The 23,271-nt window shown below is 42.9% G+C and overlaps 1 protein-coding gene across 6 annotated transcripts; it reads right to left on the bottom strand.

Annotated features, from left to right (window-relative positions):
* Positions 1-1,602: 1,602 nt before the first annotated feature.
* On the bottom strand, positions 1,603-18,691 carry CRK (CRK proto-oncogene, adaptor protein). Of its 6 annotated transcripts, none has more exons than XM_069033047.1 (4): positions 18,374-18,691; positions 10,555-11,090; positions 7,717-7,821; positions 1,603-4,904 (listed from the first exon to the last, which is right to left on the bottom strand). In XM_069033047.1, exons 1-4 carry the CDS (start codon positions 18,615-18,617, stop codon positions 4,767-4,769), a joined length of 1,023 nt encoding a protein of 340 aa, XP_068889148.1. In that variant the 5' UTR covers positions 18,618-18,691; the 3' UTR covers positions 1,603-4,766. The 6 variants fall into 6 exon arrangements, 4 of the variants coding, with proteins under 4 accessions (XP_068889148.1, XP_068889145.1, XP_068889147.1 ...); XR_011155859.1 differs by having other exon boundaries at positions 4,816-4,904; positions 7,717-7,824; positions 10,725-11,090; XR_011155858.1 differs by having other exon boundaries at positions 4,818-4,904; positions 7,659-7,824; positions 10,725-11,090.
* Positions 18,692-23,271: the final 4,580 nt, after the last annotated feature.

The following is a 23,271-nucleotide window of genomic DNA, read 5'->3' as shown; positions in this document are numbered from 1 at the left end:
TTCAATTTATTTTAAATATGATTAGAAAATGATGATTTTGCTGAAATTGGGAATCATTGTAAACCTTCTGAATTGTTGGTAAATACATGATACTGAATTAGGCACTCAAAAGCAGCAATGCACAGTTACTATCTCTGTGTAAATTTTTAAGACTTGCAAATCACTTCTGCACTTTATTGACCACAAAAGTCTATTTTTCAGCAGAGACTTAGGGAGCTGTGCACAATAAATTAGATTTGGATCAATTTAGGAATTCTTCTGTGATCCCCATGTTTAGCAGCCACTCAGCTTGCAGAGAGTTCAATAATATAAATAAATCAGGACACTTCAGGCAGATTCAATTGCCAGAAATGAGGTGCATTCTTGGTACCCTTGCTGAATAATAGCATATTGTCTAAATACTTTAAATTCTTTTGAATGCACTCATTACAGATGGCATTCAGATATTTGGAAATTGGTCAGAGATTTGGCAAAGCATGAAGAATAAACAGCCTAATCCAGGAAAATACTCACAGCACAATTTGCTGATGCAATCCTTGCTTGCCCCTTGCCCCCTTAACTTTCACATGAATCAATTCAACCACTGCTGCAGCCAAACCCCATGGCTGGAAGGAGGAATGGAAAAGGAATTCTCCAGGATCCTCCATGAGTCCTGTGTTCCATCAGCTCAGGGGAGCTCTGCAAACACCAGGGTGAGGTGAAGCATGAGGGGATGGCTGGCAGGGCCCTGAAGAAGGGCAGACCCAGCCTCTTCCTTTGGCTGCAGGCAGCTCTGAAATTATCTCAGCTGATCTCATTAAAAGGCACTCTTGGATTGCAGCTGTGCAGTGGGTGAGCACTGGAGCAAAGCTGGGGGCTTCTACCTATGAAAATTTAAGTTTTTTTGCCATCCAGAGCTGATAGAATAATCTTTACTGTGTGGAGACAAATCAAGATTCTTATCCTTGGGGCCTAGAGGCTGCTGTCCCCTTGCAGTTTTTAAGGAACACAGTGGCAAAAGTAGGATTAATGCAGACTGATTTTACAAACATTGCCCCCCATGGGATTCTGGTCCTGATTTTCTGTCCTTCAGCCCTTGACAGCACCTGCACACCTTGGCCTTTCACTGCAACAGTTCCCTCACACCACCACACATTTGTAGCCTCCTGCAGGAGATTCTTGCTGGTATTCATTTGTGTAACTTTGTTTTCACTGATATTTCTAAGAATATAGAAACAGCTTTTTGTCTTCCCAAACATACACACCCCATCCAAAGAATCCCAAGACTATTCCCTCACACACTTGTGCAGGTAGAATTGATACAAAGAGCTACAAAATCTCATCTTAACATTCCTCACGTTTGTTTTTTTTTTTAAAGGAGACTATACTTTTTCCCCAACCCCTTGACTCATTTAATTACAGAAAGTCACCTTATATAAATAAGCCATATTTTACTGGTTGACTAAGTTAACTTAGTTACCTTGGTTTGTCTTACTTCTCTAAGTATTGTGTTTAACTGTTTTCATACAAATATGGCAAATTAAAAATGGCCATAACCCCTCTATTTTTAATTATTAAATCCAAGTACTCCAAGAACTGATTGAGAATGACTCTGAGGCAAAGTTTAGGCTATACTTTTATTTACTTCACATACTATGAACATATACATTACATGCTACAAAAAAATAAAAAAGGACTTTAACTGTCAAGAAAGTGGATAGTGTTATAATACAATGGCACATGTTCATATTTTTCTTCAAACAGGTTTGGTTAGAATCCTTGCCCAAAACCATTAACGAAAAGGAAGTGTTTTACTCTCAAAGATGATTAGAAATATTTGCATTATTAACAAATACAATTCAAACAGATTAACAAGATTTAACCAGGTCATATATTAGTAAAAAGGCTGGGGCTTACCAAAATGAAATATATATTAAAAAACCATAGCAGCCAGTTGTACTTTTTAGTGTGATATAACGTGTAAATGCACCAGAAGAACACAGTGTAGTTGAGCGTTCTGCTTTCATGGTGTATTTCTAGAAATGATTATTCTAGTTCTAACACCTGCCTATGCACAAGAGATCAAAACCACAGCCAAGGAGAGACAAAAGATTGTGACCAACATTCTGAGCAATGATTTTTTTGCACGCATCAGGGAGAAGGGAGGGAACAAAGAGAAGAGGATAAACAAAGGCCACAAAAGGATTTCATCTACATGTTCAGGAACATCGTTTCTATCTATTTGCCTTTAAGAGCCTGACAAGTTGAAATGTCTATTTTGTCCAAATGCAAAGATACTCCTTTCTATCACCTATGAAACAAAATCACATTTCAGCTTAGAACCGAAGAGTGGAAAACAGTTGCATTAATGTATCAGCCAGCTAAAAAAACTGCTTGACAAGAACTTGGGATTCTAGTGTAACAGCAGCTATTAAGACTCCTCTAGTTTCTTTATTTTGCTCTTTCAAAGTGTACAAATATTCACAATTTATACAGTCTTAACAAAACCACATCTACAAAGTTTGCAGGGTATTTGCTAGTTAATTCAATTCATGTCTTTTGTATTAAAAAGGCAAGGTTTGCATAATAAAACTTCCAGAAAAATGTTATTTTGGTATCTTAATTCCTGATTGGAAAGGTACAGATATATGGGCTTTCATTAACTGCAGTTGGTAAAAATACTTCAGAACAGTGTTACTCTAAGGACACACTGTTTATTAGGTTTCTTTTGCAATATCTGAAGAAATATATAAGCATATATGGGCAACTGAAAAACTCAGTATTAAGTCTGTTTATTTAGAGTGCAGCTATCGAACAAAAACCCCCAAACAGCTACAGTAAATATCAAGATCAGAGAAAAAATACAAATTAGCCTTAAAGAACCTGATGAGTTACAGAATCTAGAGTTAGTTTCTCAATTTTTTTTCCCCTCCAAGTAAATTTTGTACTAAGCTAGAAGAGCTCCCACAATCACTGGCACGTCACCCCAACCAGAATAGCAATCCAAGGTAGAACGGAGCTTCAATTCCTTGTTTCCATTCTTACACCACTGTCCCTGCTGTCAGTTTTCTGATAATAATCCTCAGTAGTGCTCATGAGACTGGTGATGGACAGGTGTGATTAACATTAGTCCACAGAAATTAATGAGTGCCCATAACCTGAACATTACTCAGACTTGCTGATGGATTAGTTTTGAAGTAAAACAACTAGTACTTAAATAGAACAGAAATATTATAATTTCCAGCATGTTACAGAGTTCTGAGGTAAAGTGTTACCAGTATTGTTGCAGGGTCGGTGCCTTGCAGCAAAGGCCTTTGCAGCACAGGCAACCCATGAGCCATTGGAGTCACACAGGTTTGAAGCAACCAAACCCAACAGTTTCAGTTTGATACTATTTAGAAAAACCCTTCTGCATGGATTATACTGTAGTCAAGTTACAAAATTTAGTTTGGTCACCAGAGCGCTGTGCTTGGAAAACAACCCAGGGTACAGGCAAGGGAGAGTTACTTCAGTGTTTAATTTCAGTTTACAAAACTTACTAAATCCATTCTGATTTATATTAGATCATTAGAAGAACAGACTAAAAAACAACCATCAAGGCAGTGCATAATACTGCCTACTCAATGCACTGATTTTCATCATGAGCTAGGAAGCCATATTTACTCTATTATGCCTTTTGAGAATCAATCCAGAAGCACACAATTATTTTCCATTAGTTTATTAAAAATAAAATCCTCATGAATTCACTATCAAATATTTTACAGATGGGAATTAAACCAGAAGAGTCCCCAGAGTGTCTTTAAAATAAAAGTAATATTTGGTTTGTCAGTTCACCGTGTTTGACACTGATTTGTACTGTAACAGTATTGTACAAATATTGAAGAATTCTAGGAAAATTAGACTAGCCCTACACAATTTAATTTTATTGGAAAGCAGTGTCAATATTTTAGTATATTTAGTGAATCAAACACTGCTTTAAAGCTACGTATTAAAGTGCTATGCACGTATTTTTCAGCTCTGATATGGAGGTTTACACTTCCATAAGCCTTGTATTTGTGGATAAAAAGAGATACTGTGTTAATAAAAATCTTAAATTAAAATCAGCTGCTATGTTTGAAGCATCAACAGTACTGAAGAAATCAATCTAGTGTCCACAAGCTTCTAGAATTCTGAGGTTGATTGGATCTGTCATTTACCATGAAAATGGTAAGGATCTGTAAATCATAAGGCTGCCCCCAACGGGCCCTACATCAGTCTGTGCTGTGCACAGTTAACTGACCATGCAGAGCACTGTGTAGCCTTTCTAGGACAGAGAATCCAGGATGGAAAAAAAAACATGGGAGAGAGCTCCAGGATAAATCTGTGAAATTTCTATCTAGGTATTGAATTGTCTACGGTTGATGTTCATTGCCTGAGGAAGAAGCAACATAAGCAATGGGCCTGGAGAGAGCTATAAATGTTATCTGAACATCTACAGCACTGCTTCCTCCAGCTGCTGCTGCTGGCAAGGTCCAGGCTGCCGTGCACGTGGACATAAGCAGGCATTACAACCTATAATCATGGCCTAGTTCTGCCACTTGACACACGAGTTATCTGCTGTCGTACCCTGAATTACATGACCCTTGCTTAAGGAATGGTGGTGTTGAGTCCCAGGGGTTTGCAGGTTATCAGAACGCTTATCCAAGCAATACCGCTTTCAGCATCGGTCCAAGCATAGTCTTGATGGCATCTGCAATAAAAACAAGTTGAGATTGTTCCCATCTGTAAGAGCAACTGTTGAGCCACACTCAGCTGAAGTCCTCGTCAGGATTCTGTTGATCCAGCAGACGGACGTGTGTGAATGGAAAGTGACCACGTCTGCCGTTACATTCTCCTTCCCACTGACCGCTCACGTTAATCTTTGTGACCTTTACCAGCTCACCGACCTGTGGGGTAAGAAATACACACGTTACAATCCAGAAACACAGGCAGGATGAGCTGCCACCCCTCCCTCGGTGTGCTGCCACCCAAGTGCACCAGATACACATCTATAAAAAGCAGCTTTCATCCTGACAGTTTCTGAGACACCAGCCTGCCCCCAATGGCATTCACTCCAAGAAAGTATATAAAGAAATGTGCCTAGATCAGGTGACAACTACATGAACTGAAGAACCAGCAATCCAATACCTATCTTTCCAAGTGCTCTTGGGACCTGCCATCAGGTGATATCCTGATAAATGTGCCTTGTTGGGCTGACAGAGGCCTGAACACTGCTGGGACTCCATCAGGAGCCTCATAAAGCAAGGAAGGCTTGTACCTGTACCAAGTGGACACTAATCTGCAAGCTCAACTGCTCCTTAGTTTTGAAATTCCACTTTTCAAGGTCTGGAAAGTAGAAGATCTCTCTCTCTCTCTCTCTCTCTCCAGATTATAACAGGTGGGTAAGAAGTGCCATAAGGCTGCTCTGTTCTTACTTTGGGCACCCACAACCAGCCACTACCAAAGGCAAAGCCAGATGGCATTTCAGTCTTGCCCAGCATGGATTTCTTCCAGAAATAAATCCCATTGAATCACAGAATTGTTTAGGTTGGAAAAGATCTTTAGGGTCATCGAGTCCAACCATTAACTCAGCACTGCCAAGTCCAGCACTCATGGGAATAGTAAAGACAACTGATGCCCTCTCCCTCTTGCCCAGGAATACATCTCCAATTCTAATCTCCACCCTAATATTCCCAGCACCAATTCCAAAGGCGTCATCTCCCTGTGACAAAGGCACAAACTGCACAGCAGGCACGTCCCCAGGGCTGTGCAGGTAGTTCAAATCAGGACACAAGTCTAGGTCAGATCAGTCCCCAACTCTGTTTCATATTGAAGGGTACTTTAATTAAGTGGCACTTACACGACCTGAGGAAGCACAATTTACATTGTAAAGACACTGGAGAGTTAATGAATGCACCACTGAAAAGCTGTCTACCCATTTCTACCCCTCTGTAGAATTTTATCAATAATCTGATTTACGAGTAACGTACAACAGTTTTTAAATTCTTCCCACATCACAGATGGAGGATGCTTTTGGGACAGATACGCTCTATTTTCTTTCACTAATACTGTAAATAAACTCTGAAGGTGTGGCCAAAGACCTCACTGCATTTCATCCAGAAATTCACTGAATATAAAGTTTACACAGATGCTCATCACTGTGTTCCAAATCCATCCAGAACACAACCTCATTATTTGCACTGTCCGGGCAGCCAAGGAAGAACAAGGAAAACAATTTCAGATGCTACCAATCTCCATAACTTTACAGGTTTTAATCACTTCCAATCTTTTGCCAGAACAGCTTTTAACAGTTCATAAATTCAACCCCTTTCATGGGCATTTAATTAAGCTTCCCATACCTCTCATGATTACTTATCTGGTAATGAGAGGCCCATTGGGACTCTTGTTGTAGCTTTATTTTTTCCTTTTGTAGTCATTAGTATAGACATTTTAATGAATCATATTTTGAAGAAAATCCTCTTTATGTATTTGCTACAGGCAAAAAAGAAGCCTTCCTCCAGTACTGAATGCAAGCTTCAGCTCTTCAGGAATTTAATCATGCAGTTTGTATAATTTTGCTACTGCTAATAACCACTGGGGGGTTGTACCAACAAAAATACTCTGCTGACCAAAACAATACATCAGCTATAATTTAACAAGGATAAGATTCAATGTGACAATACTAGAAGTGGAAAATCTGATTTCCTAATCACAGCCATTACCAGAACAATGTCCCAGATAAATTTAAACTGCTTCAGACCTGGATAGAATCTACATATCAGCCTTCAAGAGAACAGTGTTTAACCTCCAACCCACTGGGAAGGGAAAGTGTGACTTGCACTGAAGTTTGCTGTCTGCAAGAGATCTTTCTTAGACTGTTGGCCTCTGCTCTGCTCCTCACACACTAATTAGTGTTCATTAGGGTTTATCTTGGATGCCTTACAATAAACTCACCTGAAAAAGGTGGGTTTAACAGAGCAATGACAGTGAGTTACAATATGGGATGTCTGTGACACTCCCTCACTCCCAGAGCATCCTGTAGTTGGTTTTTGGGTTTCAGGGCCATTGCAGCCAAGGGATACTCATTTATGAAATCCCTTTACTAGAAGGAGCTACACTTGAAAGCTGCATTTCAGTAATTGTTAAATGAGGAGAGACCTCTGAGACTAAATACTCCTTTTTACCAGTACACTAATTTCACTTAGCAGGCACACTGATAAAATTTTTCATTCCCATTTCATTTATATATATAAACCTTCTCATCCATCTCTCTATCTATCTCTCTATCTATCTATATATCTGTATTTATATACCTATATCTTTACACCTGCCAAAGCAGGACTAACTTTAAGCAAGCATGGACCATTTTACAAATGATGGCTTAATAAAATGGTTCCACTTGATCCTGAATAACTGACAGATCTTGCTAGATCTGATTCAAACCTCTGCCTACTCATCTATAGTTCAACCACTCTCCTGAAGACAATACAGAGAACCTTTCCAAAAGTTACTTATTATTACAAGTGCTGAAGTTTTAAAACCTTTAGGCTAGGAGTGGATGTTTTCTCTGAATTCTCCTCACTTTTAGCATTGACTTATGGCAACATTAGTCCATAGTGCATCATCCCACCAAGCACAGCACCTCAGGAACAACACTGTACCCTGCTAGAAAGCCAGGTTTGTCTCAGTCTTCATCAGAAGTTTTAAAACTAAATATACCCCATATGCTTCAAAGCAAAACTGAAGGTTCAAGTGAAGACTTCTGTATGTTGTGGTTTTATTCCAAGTACTCCTCTTTGGTGAGGTCAAGGTGGCAGAGCTCTGCTACTGTTACAAAGAAAAAAAATAAATCGATCGATCTCAGAGTCATTCACCACACAGATCTTCCCTTTTTCTCCTCTATTTTCTCATAAAATAGACTGAAAACTTCTTGCATAGATCCAGTTACATGCAAAATAAATGTTAACTTCTCCTGCTGAATCTTTTTTTCCATAATAGAGCACAGACTTTATTAGAACATCGCCTGCTCTGATCCTCCTTCCTTGAGCTCTTCAAAAGCATGTCAGGCTTAAAATAACAGAACAGCACAGATACTCTGTTTGCAGTTTGGGCAAAAACTGTTTGATGTTAAGAATCTATTTTTCTAAGAGAAACAGTGGGATCCACCCCCTCCCATGAATATTGCCAGATTTGAGGATAAGAGTTTTCATTTGGAAAGAATCCCACTTTCTGTATTTATAAAGAGGTCTGGGCAAAAATGGGCTGATAAGATTTACATAATGCTCTCTACTAAGTTATCTAAGAAAGAGATCTCTAAATAAACAGAGAAGGAACACCACGAAGTGAAAGGGAACGTGGAAAAAGGAGACAACAAGAAACAGCACTTTGATAGACAGGATGGAGAAAAACTTGGGAGAAAATGAAGTGCATATTGCTTTTTTTTCCTGTACAGACATTGAAAGCAACTCAGTAACATTGTGATTGGAAGTGATAAAAGCTGCAAAGCTTTGAGGGCCACTAGAAGCAGCGATAAATGGCTCACTTTTTAAAATTACATTTGTGCAATATTACATACAGAATAAAGAACCACCACTGCTATTGCATTTCTTAAATGGAGAGCAAGACAGGAATATAACACCCTAACCAAGAGGGCCAAGATGTCAACTGATAAATATTTAAGCAGCTTTAAGAGGCCCACAAAGGCCATTTCTGGACACATTTCTGGTCCCACAGCCGAGCTGAGCTGACACTTCTCAGCTGCCCCTCCCAAACACTTCAGCTACTCAACCTTTACCATCAGTTAGTAAAAGGCACCAGAGGTGTAAGGTAGCTCAGAAAAGAGAGGTGTTACCCACAAAACTGCTCCTCCCTCAGCATAGCACTCTTGACAGATCATGTGAGTTTTGGTGAAGAGGATTGAACTAACCTAAGATCAGCCCTGGCACTCACAAGCTGTTCTCCGGCGTGGAAAGCATTTCCTTTCACTCTAAGTTGCTTATGGCCAGGATTAGCAGCATTTCCTCACTCTCCCTATTTCACTCCATGCTCCCAAATCCTGCACTGAGCAGCAACGTGAGGTTCTTTAGTGAAATGAAGTGTAAAGTTAAGGCTTAAGAGAATGCAAAATTCAGAAATAAAACCAAAAGATCTTGCTAAATATGCCACAAAATAATATCCAGAGTCTTAAAACCAATCTAACATCTGGTAATTACAACAGTCTGCATTCAGGAATATTCCCAAGCTCCAGGAGGTAACTGGGTGGAAAGAGTGAGAAGCAGGAAGAAAGAGACAGCATTTAGCCTTTATGAAAGTTTGAAGGGTAAAAATCCTCACATTTCCCCAAAATCTGATAAGTTGACATAAATTTCTATTCCTGCTTCTCAACCCAAAAATATTCAGATATATAACAGAACATGTAGCAACTCAAGAGTATATTTACTACCTGCGTGGGAAAAGATTTCACATCTGCCAGGCTGTGCATCTGCATTTCCCAGTTCTGCACCAGACACACACCTACAGCTGCCAGATCACTGAAGTCTTGGAGTGCCTTTTGTGCTATGCACAATTACACAAAGTATTTCAGAGTGGAAAGGAGATGCTCTGACTCAGCACAGAAACTGTTTTTTCCCAAGTACTTAAAATGTTATATAAACAGGAAGTCAATTAGGTATCAGGAAATTCCAGAGCCTCTAGCTCAAAGAAAGCCTAGATTAAAGGATACAATTTACATATCCTAAGGCAAAGGTCTGCCACAGGGAATACCTTAGTCTCAATTTCCTCAAATGTAACTTGGGGGAGAATTATGTGATGTGGATAGAGCACTCCAGTCACCTTTTTAAGAGGAAAAAAGAGAAATCAAAAAGGCCCTGTACAAGTACTTGATCCTGTCAGGAAGTGAATCAACCTGAGGGAAGCTCATTGCCTTACTACAAACCCTACTCCATCAATCACTGCTTTATACCAGACCTCCCTAACAAATTGTAGTGTAACTTATAAAATGCTCCTGTTCCAAACCTAAGCCCGAAGTAATCTGCTTGAGTTGATGTTGCTACAATTAAATTCTATGTGTGATCATCATCATCTTAGTCCAGGTAATTTCAAAGTGTATCAATGTTTCCACTGATTGCTTTAAAACTGCTGACAGACTGGGGAGAAAAAAAAACCCAACACAAACCAACAAACACCCCAGTACACCTTGTACAGATTGTGGTGAGGCACACAACAGCAAACACATGTTCAGACACACAATTTATGAACTGTTCCCTCTCCCTCCCCCACAAAATAAACACTTCAGGAACAGAAAACATGGATGGGGAAACACTGATGTTAGTGATGGTTGACAACAGACATGATACTGGTTCAGTAACCTAATAATAATCAACAATAATCTAACGTACAAGTGACTCAAGTCACTCGTTTTATCCGTAACTTATTAATCACGATGTAAAACCAGTATTATAAAGCTTTTCCCTTTCTCATTCCTCCAAAACTACCACGTGATTGAAAGGGAAATCCCTTGAACAGATCTCTTCCTTCTAAGTTTTGCCCATTATGTACCTCCAAAGCCAAGGCTGTCTTGTCGTAGGCATTAGGGACTCGCTTCTGGACAACCCGGGCATAAATAGGGCCATTCTGAAGGTTAGGGAGCGGAGTGTTGATGCTGGGCTGGGCATAGGGCCCTGGCTCCGGCCCACCCAGTGGTTGTGGGTGGGAACTATCCTGGTTACCTCCAATCAGAGTAGGGACTGAAGCAGAGGAAGGTCTATACTTCTCGACGTAAGGAACGGGAATCATTCCCCTCTTCCCTGCGCTGTCTTCTGCGTTCCACCACTGCTCTTCAGGTTTATCCCGGATTCTCAGTATGTCTCCTTTCTTAAAGGGAAGGTCTTCCTCATCATTGCCATTAAAGTCAAAGAGAGCTCGCACATACTCTGCCTCCTCCTGCCTGAGGATAACCCCGCTATTCTGCCTCGAGCGGGAAACGGGTTCTATCAAGGTTGTAGTGTCCAAATAGTGTATTTTGTAGAATTCCAGTAAAGATGGCAAAGAATCAAACTCTTGGTCACCTATTCGAAATCTGGTGGGATTCGACCCTGAAAAGAGAAGGCAACATGTCAAAGAGAGCATTAAAACTGCAAATAAAGCATCTGAGAAGACAAACATTTACAGAGAAGTATTTCAACACCAAATTTGATCATCTTTACGTCATATTCAGCTTTTCTGAGTATTTTCTATCAAAGACAGCACTATCATGATCATAAATACAGGTTTTTCTAAAAAGATTTTGTCAAGAAAGGAAAAGATAAATTCTTTGGCACTGCCAAACTTCCCGAATTAGGATAAAAATATCTTTGTTTCTTTCAATGTTATATGGATTCGACAGATGAAAATGTTCAGTACATCAGGGTTTCTCAGGAGCCTGTACCATTTTCCTGCTTTATACTCTAAATATAGGAAGCAAATTAAATTTTGGTACCATTTCAAGGGAATTATTTTTTTTAATTCTCTTCTGCTGTCCGGATCTATTTCCAAAGAACAACACTGCAATAATGGTTATTTACCTGTTGTAACATCTTGGGTTAAAAGCATGGACACTACAGAAAACTGCTTTGTATGGCAGCAAACAAGTGATGTCAATGAACAAATAAAGTTATTTTTCATTTTGATAAAAGGTACCACTAAAGAAAATTATCTACATTCTATGCAATGCAAAGCAACAATGTATATTTTCATAGCAGGTATGACTCAGCCTTTTAATCTCAAGTCTTGTCGCTTCTTTGCCACGTTTGTCAGATGGAGCCCAAGCTATAAATCCAAACCTCAAATACACTGGAATACAGATGATGTTCACATTCAAGCCATTACAAGATCAAAGTGCAGAATATCCATTTCCATTTCCAATCTGTGTGCTGTGCCTTTTTTTTTTTCATTTTATGTTCTTCAGGCTCAGCTGGGGAAAAAAACACACATGATGTTCTATTTCCACCATGCCCCCTGCAATCAGTTATGGGAAGAACTGGGGAAGACTGGGGGAAGGGAGTGCAGATGAAAAGATTTATGCTTTAATGAGTAACTCTTTTAGCAAGAAAGAGATGCTTACTTTGCAAGTCTGTTTTCTCTGCAGGGAATATCTAACAGTCCCAAGACTTAGCTCTGGAGTACAAAGCTAGCAGAATCCTTCAAGCTGTCACTGATCCAAAACTCCCTGCAAAGTAGCACTGTCAGCATGGAAAGCTAATGTTACAACAAGTTCTTTCAGGAGAGCAAAAAGGGGTTCTAACAGAGAAAAGGGCAGATTCAATAAGATCAAAACAGACAAACACCCGAGAAATGAGTTCTGAAGTATCCTGAAGGAACATGAGCATTAGTGGGGCTGGTTAAAGGAAATTCAAAGGAGCAGAACTAAGTCATTGGAAAATGCACGCTTGCATGCATTAACAGCATTGAAAGGCTCTCAAAAGAAATGAATACAAACACAGCGAGCCAAAACCCAAACCCAATACCCTCAAAAAACTGCAAAAAACAAAACACAAACTGGCATCACCAAGAGATAAGGAAGTTAATGTAATTATCAGTAAGAAAAACGAGCCCAGCACAGGAAGACAATTAAGATTCCATCTTACTCTTCCGAAGTCTAGTGCTGAGAAGATGCAAAACCCCCTCAACTTTTGTTGCCAAGATGTAACTTACAGCTCTAGGCTTGGCCAGAACCCTGGAATTTCACCCCATTGGCATTGTCAGCTCTGTGGGCTCACAGGAGATGAATTCTGCCTGGACAGGCAGCATCCCTACACCACATCAGAACAGCTGACATTCACTACTCCGTGGATAATGGGATCTGGGAATGCTGCACTTCCACTACCACGGGAAGTGGGAAACCAAGTGGGAAAGACACCAGGTTTCAGACCAACCTGGTGACAGAAACACGAGCAAATATCTATCATTATTTTAGTTGTGAACCTTTAAGGATCAAGGCTTGAAACTTGAGTCAAAAGAAAAAGTCACAGGAACTTCAAGAGCAGGGCAGCAAAGCTCTTTGCAGCCATATGGAGAAGACAATCTCAGGAAAGTTCTCTGACATGGAACTTATTTCACATGACAGAAATATAGAGGCTGAAATGTCAATTTACCTCAGTAAAACCTGCTACAAGCTGACTCAGCCAGAAGGCTGAGCTCTGTCTCAGCAATGTAAGGATTCACAGAAAAAATTTAACAGGTCACAGAGAATGAACAGTTCATCAGTAACATTCATCAGCCTGGTCAATCTTCAATCTCCACCAGGATGAACAAGGCATTCTGGAGTGCCTTTTATTTTTCCTTTGGAACAGGTTCACCTTCTTGAATTAATGCACAACAGCCTGAGAGAGCTGTCAAGTGTACCTGAATACAAGTTGGACTTTAAGAAGAAAAGTCCTCTGGAACATTATGTACAGGGAAGGAGAGACATAAATCACTGTACTGTATCCTGGATAATCAGATCCTAAAATGCATTTTGCATGGCTAAACAACAGCCAGAGGACACAGACCCTCCAAATTCTGGATCAGAAAGATCCATGCACTCCTTGAAGGGACAGAGAGAAAAGCATTAGAAAGGAGAGATGTTACCCTCACAAAGACCACACTGCAAGAAAACCACATGCACTTCTGATGCTTTTCTTTAGAAAAAGAAAGGCAGCTACAGAAATCTGAGAAGACCTAGAATAAAAAAATCTACAAGCCTAATCCAAATTAATCACCAATTAATATAAAAGCAGCGACCTCATCATTGTCTGCAGACTAGAAGACTCCTAAAATTTAGCTAAAATAGGCATTAAAAGGACAGTATAGCTCAAAGTCACAGTTGGTGAAATGCAGGTTGGAAATAAAATACAACTCCACCTTCCCAAGCAAGTGGAAAACTTTCCATCAGTTTAAGTCTTTTGCAGCTCCTCTTGTTCAGCTACAATGAGCTAAATGATGCTCACATGTGTAGGGAAATTACTCCACTCACTACAGACTCCCAAGTTTTGTCATTCCCTGGTATAATGAAATTCAAAGATTTCCAGCTCAGTGGAATTCTTCAGCCTCTTGTTTGAAGTGCAACACTGCTCATACCTTCAGACCAATGGAATAATTCAGGCAAGATCTAACACAACAAAAAGTTACAGCAACAAGGTGAGTGGGGTTTTTTTGAGAGTAAGAGCAGTTTTCCTTCACGATCCTGGGATTTTTCTTGAAGGCACAAGTCTGAGCAGCACAGCGTGTACATCTTCTGAGGGCTCCCAGGAAGAGAACAAGAGTGTAAAGGTGAGTCCAGCTCCTGGAGGAACTTTAGTTACTCCCTATGGAAGTTGGACACTTGAGTACTGGAAATTATCTTCCCTCCTCTGCAGCCTGGCACAGCTGAAGCAGAAGAGCTGCTCAGGGAGAACCTCCACCACCAGCACTGCTCAGCTGAGTCAGGTTACTCTTTGAATGAGAAGCACAAAGGGCTGAGTATCATCCTTCTTCCTTACTCCATCTCCACTAACCTGACTCCAGCCATCTCAGGATGCCACAAAACCCCTGCTCTTAGAAAGGTAAGGAAAGAGTTAAAATCCAAAGGGTCACAGAATTGAAGAAAGTTTCAAACCTGGCTCATGTCAGCTCTCTGTTTATGATGAACATTCCCTCCTGACACAACCCCCTGACACTCTGTTGGCTTTGTGTCAGTCTGGGAAAGATTGCTTATGTATGTTTTAAATATTGTACAGATACTGGGGAATTAGGGCTATAAACTGCCCAATATTCTACTGATTGGGCAGGTGGTGAAACCACAGAGCAACTTCTCACTTCCTCAGATATCTCAAGGGGTTTGCATTTCTCTCTTCACTCCAACTGTTAGTGTCACAGTTTTCTCTTTATTTCCAAGCTTTGGAAAGCTTTTCTTTCATAGGAACACAGGTTTTAAATTTTGCACCTAGTTTTAGTCTGTAAGGGTGGTTCCCTTTCCCAATTTAGAGTGTGTTTAGGGCCAGAAAAGCTGTTCTTATCACACAGGGCACAGTAAGATATTCCAGTGATGTAAGCCAGTTCCTCCTGGAGCATATGGGAACTGGGCTCTGAAGGCATCACATTCCAGCCCTGTGCTTCCCCCACCCCCACAGGGACACCTTTTTTCCTTGTTCTCAGGCCCTTCCTACTCATGCTGAGAAGAACAAGTCCCATAAACGCCCTATAAAAACATAAAACTCCATTGACTGGAAGAGCTCTGAGCACATCAGGAGAACATTCACCCAGGAGTTACAGACTGTCATTTCTGCAGATAATCAGAGGACAAGAAGAGCAGATGTCTAATACAGGCACCTTCTAAAGTTGCAGTTAGTTTGCATTTAAATATATTTTGATCTCAATATAAAAATGAAAAAAACCCAACAAAACTCAAACCAAACCCCCAAGCAACAGAGTTAAACCACACTGCTCACACATCCCTAAAGCCACTTCATCCAGAGCTGAGTGTGGATATCATTCTGTAAGGATTCCATGATTCCAGGAAGTTCAGTCACAATGGAAGCGATTTAGAAGCATTAAATTCAGAATCATGTTCCTAAAACTCATCAATAGTGAAAACATCAATTTCTGCATTTTATCTGTCACATTTCCCTACTTCAGACAAGCAAATGTAGTAACACTATAAGGCTTCTGGTTTTGTAATGCTGCACTCTCAACAGAGAGCATTTCTATCTTTAGGTATTTCAGGCATTTTTTAGTGCATATCACACATTTTTACCCCAACCCCCCATGTCAAATTGCAAACACATGATTTATTTACTATTTCCTCTGCTGTCCATCACCATGCATGGAGCACTTTGTCTTGTTTGGGATTTCTTTAGCCATAACTGTGATACTTCATCACAAATGATACCCTAATTCTGATCCATTTCCACTGAAAACATAATGTTTTTCTTTCCCATAATTCAGTGATTTATCCTATTTTTTTAACTTCCTTAAAACATTCCAGGAAGACATAAAAAGTTCTGTTCAATTCTTTTTTCTTTGTTATGCTGAAAAATCACCTGCAAGAAGTTAGAGAGGGCAGCATCAGACAAAAAAACCAATTTAACAAAGAGTCTGCAAGTTTACTTTATACTTTAGAAATCAAATAAAGTATCATGGTTTTGTGACATTCTGATTTTTAGGGAAGCCAAAGCTCCTCATTTCATTCATACTGTGCTGAGGCTTCCCTATCTCTGAGAGCAGTGTTAGACCAGTCAGGAATTTCACAAACATTGAGACCAACAAAACCCAACCCAAGAACCCCACCTGGAATATTCAGATTTCCCAGCGAGACCTGTGCATTTGCCAATAATAAATTGCTAAAAAACCTGTACCATACTAAAACATAGTGATTTTGTTTTTCCTAATGTTTTAACTTGACCATAATAAACAAGCAGGACAATTTGCAAACACTTAACTCTTTTTACTGCATTACCTTCCCTACCCAAACACAAAATCATCTTCAATCTTCTACCAATGTTTTCACCTCCCTTCCACTGCAGAACAACCTCCCACCTATTTTTTTCTGAAAGAGCACCTTAATTACACTTGAAGTACAATTTAATATACACCTCCCCAGCACCTTCTTTGGCTGGAGCATGAAGACAGCAGTATCAGCACGGAGGCATGATTTAATTAAAATTACTCAAATCAGCGTGGGAGCGTCTGTAGTGCAGGAATGATGCATCACCCCTCCCTAGAGCATCCAGAGGACAAATAAAAAGGAGACCAACCAAAACATAATTATACTTTTTCAGCTATATTAAGCCTACTGTGCCACCAGCTTACACAGCTACTCTTTTAAAACACAATAATCATTTAAAACAGAAGAGAATTACAAGGTACTTCGTGATTTTAACCTAAGCCAGCCCACAGAATGCCACAAAATGTTACTGAGCTTAAGGATGTAACACAGGAAAAAAATCAGGATGGCTGCACTGAAGTGGTTTTTCCAGAGACAAGTTGCTCCCCAAAGCAACTGCCCAGAAGTGACAGACACTCATGACCCAGTGCTTTTTACTGTCTTTAAAATCCTATTAGATTTGATTCCACAACAAACTATCCTGGTGACTGACTCTGCTCTACACACCAGCCATCCTTGTCAGCAGTTACTGCACCAAACCTCTGTCTGCACACACATGAAACAAAAGGGCACCTGCCACATTCTGACTCCCCACAGCAGCAATGACTTCCAGTTCCAGCTGAATTCAGCCACCTGTAACTTCTACCTGTGGAGCTTTGTGATTTGAGTGCACTCTGCAGCTCTAGGAGGTTTCTGGGATAAACAGGATGAGTTAAGATTTTCCCAGTTTTTTCAATCTGAAGTGCTTTCCCTGTATTACAGTGCAAACCTACTGGCAGCAATTTTGGCTTCTCTCAGATTATCTCTCAGATTATCAACCACTCTGTGCAGAGACTGAAAAATAGAACAACTCTTGTTACGTCCTTCCAATCCTGGTGTTATTCCACCCGTAGACCTACACCAGAGTGTCTCTGTAGCAATTCACATAGTTTACTTTCTGCCAAATAAGTTCATCAAATCTCTTACTACACACGCTTACTATTTTACTTTAAAATTATCTAGTGGCTCCTTGCTGGGATGCCAACCACACATCCACATCATTTTGCAAGGATTAATATCCAAACTTAAACAGTTCCAGCACCAACTCCACTAATTCCCACAGGAGGGACACCACTGCTTTTGGATTGTACTTTCTGACACATCCAAGGGTTCTGCACTGCTGGGGTTTAGTTGGACTAAACAGCAAAACTGCTGCTTCTCACAGTGCTTTTCCCTCTGGCACAGTCAGCACCTCCTGCTCTTGAAGTGTTACACTTAAACGTGTTGTTGTCATATTACACGTTCAGTCGATGAGAAATAATATCAAACTTCTCCTTTCAAGGGGAAGGAAACTGAACTTAACAACTGATTTGAAGAAACCATTGCCTTTACATCCTGAAGAGTTCCCCCTACTCAAACTCCCCACTCGAACTCAGTCTCCCTGATAATGCAAAGCTGCCTTGTCAGAAGTCAGACTTCGGGGATGACACTTCCACAGAACCACCTCCCGGCTGAGACGACGCGGAAAATCTATGAATTATCGCTAAGGGGTTTAGGAAAACAAAGAGGTGCGAGGCTGGAGCTGCGGGCTGCCCAGCTCCAGGATGTTGAATTTCATGTGGCACAGGACGGCAGGTGCGGACAGACGGCTCGGCGCGGGCAGCGGCCGCAGCTCCGAAACACGGCTTAATTCCACCACAAAGCGCTCCACGCCTGCAAACACCGCCCGGGCGCCGAGCGGAGCCGCCCCGGCTGCCCTGCCCGGGGCTGCGGGCACCGCCAGCCCTGGGGGTCACTCACCCGGGGCCCCGGGGCCCTCGCCGCCGGCCCGCCGGGCTCCCGCCGGCCCCAGGCTGTTGACGATGTAGTGCGAGACGCGGGAGCTCTCGGACACCGACAGCACGAAGTCGCCGGGGATGGTGCCCGAGTCGCGCACCAGGAAGGTACCGTGGCGCTGCCCCTGCAGCAGCGACACGGCCTCGGCGCGGCTCAGCCGCCCCCAGTACCAGCTCGCCCGGTCCTCGGAGTCGAACTGCCCGGCCATGGGGGCCGCGCTCCTCCCCCGCCCGCGGCCGCCGCCGCCCGCGGAGCCGCTCAAAATGGCGGCCCCGGCCCTGACCTCACCTACCGGACGTGACCGCACGCGGGAGGCGTGACGTCATCTCCCCGCGCGGGCGGGGCGGGGGGGGGTGGTGGTGTGAGGGAGGGCTGTGAGGGGGAGGCGGGAACGCGCTGTGGGAATTGGGAACGGCAGAAACCGCGAGCGAATCCCGGGATCGATCGGGCTGGAAATCACCGCTGAGATCATCGAGTCCGACCCGTAACCGAGTATCGCCTCGTTAACCAGATCAGAATTTCGCGTCCGGTCGTTTCTTGGGACACCTCCAAGCACGGTGACTTTGCCACATCCTGGGGAGTCCGTTCCAATGTCTAATGACCTTTACTGTGAAGAAATTTCTCCTGATGTCCAACTTAAACCTCCTCTGGCACAGCTTGAGGCCGTTTCCCCTTGTCCTGTCCCTTGTTCTCTGGGCGCAGAGCCCGACCCCCACCTGGCTCCAGCCTCCTCTCCAGCAGTTGTAGAGAGTGAGAAGGTCCCCCCTGAGCCTCCTTTTCTCCAGATTCAGTGCCCCCCCTCAGCTCCCTCATGCGCTCCTGGTGCTCCTGACCCTTCCCCAGCTCTGTTCCCTTCTCTGGACATGCCCCGGCCCCTCGGTGTCCTTCCTGAATTGAGGGACCCAGAACTGGACACAGTGCTCCTAACCAGTGCCCAGCATAGGGGGACAGTCCCTTCCCTGGCCCTGCTGCCACACCGTTCCTAGTCTGAGGAGGCTACAAAGATGGTGAATGATGTGCAGAGAGTCTTATAAGAAGAGACTGAGGTCACTTGGTTTGTTCAGCCTGTAGAAGAGAGACTGCAGTCAGACCTCATTGTGGTCGTCAACATCCTCCTGAGGGGCAGCACCAACCTCTGCTCTCTGTGACCAGGGACAGGACCTGAGGGAGCAGCTGGAGCTGTGCCAGGGGAGGTTTAGGTTGGATATTAGGAAATGGTTCTTCCCCCAGAGGGTGCTGGGCACTGCCCAGGCTCCCCAGGGAATGGGCACAGCCCGAGGCTGCAGAGCTCCAGAAGTGTTTGGACAACCCTCCCAGGGATGCACAGAGGTGGGATTATTGGGGTGTTCTGTGAAAGGCCAGGAGGTGGCCTGGATGATCCTTGTGAATCCCTTCCACTCAGGATATTCTGTGATTCTGCACATTAAAGGCTGCAGCTCACTGTGTGTTTTCCTTCAGGGCTGTGCCAGCTGTTTCTGTCCTCATCTTCCCTGCCAGCCACATATTCCCACCCCACTGTGGGAATGAAAGCACGCTGCTTTTCATGGGACTACACACTGAATTGGGCCAACGAGCTGTTCTGGGTTAAAAATAGCCCTGCAAAAGAAAAAGTTTCATTTTATTCAGGGCAGTTCACTGACTGCATTACCACAGAGGTCTGCAACAGGGAACAGCTTAAGTTTCACTGGTGCCACAGAGGAACCATGTGGGGGCATGCACAAATTAAGAGTTATATTTGTGAGAACAAAGCAATATTTACCACTTTTAGATTGTTCTCCAAGATCTCTTAAATCCCGGAGTAATATCTGTCAGTGTGTATAGAATTCTGCTCCAGCTCTGCTCAGTTCTGCGAGCTTTTTTCCAGAAAGGAATGTGCTTTTTCAATTGTGTGGTCTCCCTGTGGCAGCACTTGCATAAACAATGTTAGAGCACAGCTGTCCCTGACTGTGAGGGTGCTGTGCTCTTCCCTGCCTCCCAATATCCTGCTTTTTTGTAGAGCCCTGTAGCTGTCTCCTGGATGGGACTCTGGCATTGTGTCAGATAACTAGGGTTGTATTAACCTTCACAATATCCCAGAGAGAAAATATTCTGTCTTACAGGTGGAGAGCCTGTGGTTCATCAAATCCATCAGAAAACACCAGGTGCTTGATTTCAGCTTATCCAATGGCTTCACAAATGAACATCCTTCCTCTGCTGATGCCGTTCTCTCTCCAGATGGACTGGAGGTAGGAGCGAGCCATAATCCATTTGGAAGCCAGTCCCAGTTTCCGTGGTGATGTGTGGGGTTTGCTGGCCAGCTGCAGGAATAGCACACACACTGCCATGGGTTTTTCACAGGTTTGAAAAGCTGCAGATCCTTGTTGAGAGCCCAGGACGGCAGGAGAGTTAAATCATATCCACAGGAACACGTGTCCGTTCTGTTCAGTGTTCACAGACCACAAACAAACAAACAAACAAACAAACAAACAAACAAATCAACCAAGGCTTTATTAGGGCAAAATTTCACCATTTTTCTGACTCCTGCCAGACCACTGCAAAAAATTCTCCATTTCACTGAGAGCCCACAGACTGTTCTTTTTTCCCCTTCCTTCCCAGTCGCCATCACCCGTTTTCAGCCGAACCCAAAACTGCAGGAATTGGTGTTTTCCATCAGGTTTTGGTTTTGGTTTTCGCTCACGTTGGGAATTCTGTTGCACGAGCTCCCTCTGGTGGTCAAAACCGGGAAACGAATAGGGTTCGAATAGCCCTAAATCGCTCCTGTGGGTGTTTTTATGCTGGAACGATTTCATAGGATCATGGAATGGTTTGGGTTGGAACGGACCTCGTAGATCATCCAGTTCCAAACCCCAGCCGTGGACAGGGACACCTTCCACTAGACCAGGTTGTTGAGAGATCCACCCAACCTGGCCTTGATCACTTCCAGGGATGGGTTATCCACAGCTTCTCTTCTACAGTCACCTTCTCACCTCCATTATTTGTAAAAGCCTTTCCTTACTTAGTGTTTCTGATAATAACTGGTACATTTCCCCAAATTTCTTTTTCCTCCCCTATTTAAACACTGAAGCCCTCAGTAGTTTATTATCCTTGACCCATCATTGCTGCACAAAGGCTACAACAAGGCAGAGTCTTCTGCCCAACCCTGCTTCCTACAGGTTTGGAAACAATTAACATTTTAAGAGTTCAGGTGATCTTTCACAGGCAGAGGGGTTGCAGATAGAGAGGAATGCGAAAGAAAACCAAAGCTCTGGGACAAAGTCTCAGAAGAACAAGACTAAATCAGCTTGTAATGCTGAAGAATTCACTGTTAATAACAAGATTCTGAAAGTAGTAAAATACTGTGAAAACATTCTATTCACCCACCTGGCAGTAAAAGCCCCACTGGTACCCAGGTTTGGTTTCCCTCTCCTGATTTTATTGTCCTTACCAGCTGGCCAGAGATTGTTTTTTCTTAAGAAGCTCTAAAATTTTGGCAACGAGTCTAAAACCACAGTTATTAATCAGTAGAAAGTTTCTTGCTGAGTTCAATGAGTGAGTCTTGAAAAGGTGCCAGGCATCGAGGGCTGTGGTACAGCAATGTTCTGTCCAAGGTGACATTCAGGGATGTTAAAACAAAATCAGGAAACACCTGGGTTAGCCAAAGGTTCATCTGCTCTCTGCTGACAGCAGTGCAAGGTGACCTGGTGTCACATAACCCTGTCCCGACGGTTCCTTGAAGGGTTTGGCTTTGTCAGGCTGGTCTAGATCACATGGCAATACTCTGTGCCCTACTTAGCAAATTAAAACTAAAGGAGGAGAAGTTCTGTCTCTTGCTTTCTTTTCCCTGTGACCTGAAGAAACAGCATTTCTGCCACAGAAATGTTTCCTCTTGCAATTAGTTCGGACTCTGCTGCTCGCAGGAGGTGCCTGTGTCCTGTTTATTCCTTTTCTTCACCTCGGGCATGGCTTCTGCCAGAACTGTTCACACCTGGCTTGGAAGTGTCACGTGTGTCTGAAGTTCCTGCCAGGTGTCAGCACCAAATGCAGCACTTTCGGTGAAGCAAGGTGACATGAGCTATTGTGTAATGAGCTCTGTGTGAACACTTGAGAATAAATAATCTTGGAGTGAGTGATGGGTAGAATGATCATTTGATCCCGCTGGATTTTGTGTAAGAGGAGGAGCCTTTACGCTGCCAGCTGAGAAATGTCTTCGTGACAAAGTCTAAATTTGAATTTTCCTGGGAAGTACCATCAACTCAGAGGGAAAGTGACGTACTACAGGGGATGGAATCGAGGGGGTTTATTTGTAAAATGTGCAGAAATAAGGCGTGGAGTAGCCTGAGCTGGAGGGAAGGGTCCTGCAGCTGGAGAAATAGTAGGAATTCTTAATGGTGTGATGATAACACCCAATGACAATGGGATATGGCTGTGTAGCCTGGCAGTTGTGGTGTGAAATAATGATGCCAAAACAGAAGCAACTCCTCAGCTACAACAGGGCTCTGGTCTGCTCTGTGTGCAGGAATGGAACTGATTAGTGTAATTAGGGGAATGAAGAACTTGTCTCATGGGAACGGGTAAAAACCATGTGGTTTATTTAGGCCAAGAGGAGCCAGGGCTGCTCTCCTGGAACAGTCTGAACATCTTGGGACAGGGCAACGAAGAGAATAACTGAGCCACGGAACAATGGGACACAACACTGCAGAGAACTTCGAGCTGAGAATTAATTTGATAAAAAAACTCTTTCTAGGGACTTAGGTTCTGTGTTTGCCGCTCACCGTGTGCCTTTCCCCGGGCGGGGGTACGCGGGGACACGGCGGGGCCGCCCTCCCGCTCGCGCTCGGCCCCGTCTCTGTGGCCGTTCTCCACCCTGAGCCCCTGGGCCCTCA

This window comes from Aphelocoma coerulescens, chromosome 19, assembly GCF_041296385.1.
Source record: "Aphelocoma coerulescens isolate FSJ_1873_10779 chromosome 19, UR_Acoe_1.0, whole genome shotgun sequence".
NCBI lineage: Eukaryota > Metazoa > Chordata > Aves > Passeriformes > Corvidae > Aphelocoma > Aphelocoma coerulescens.
Note: the sequence above shows the minus strand (reverse complement) of the source record. Positions and strands in the feature narration are given on the sequence as shown.

Excerpts from the sequence above, each read along its gene's own strand:
- CRK (XM_069033047.1), bottom strand. The coding sequence starts at position 18,617 with ATGGCCGGGCAGTTCGACTCCGAGGACCGGGCGAGCTGGTACTGGGGG. Across the intron at positions 11,091-18,373 it reads CGAGGGCCCCGGGGCCCCGG|GGTCGAATCCCACCAGATTT; the intron begins GTGAGTGACCCC and ends TTCTCTTTTCAG. Across the intron at positions 4,905-7,716 it reads TTTGCTTTGAAGCATATGGG|GTCGGTGAGCTGGTAAAGGT; the intron begins GTATATTTAGTT and ends CTTACCCCACAG.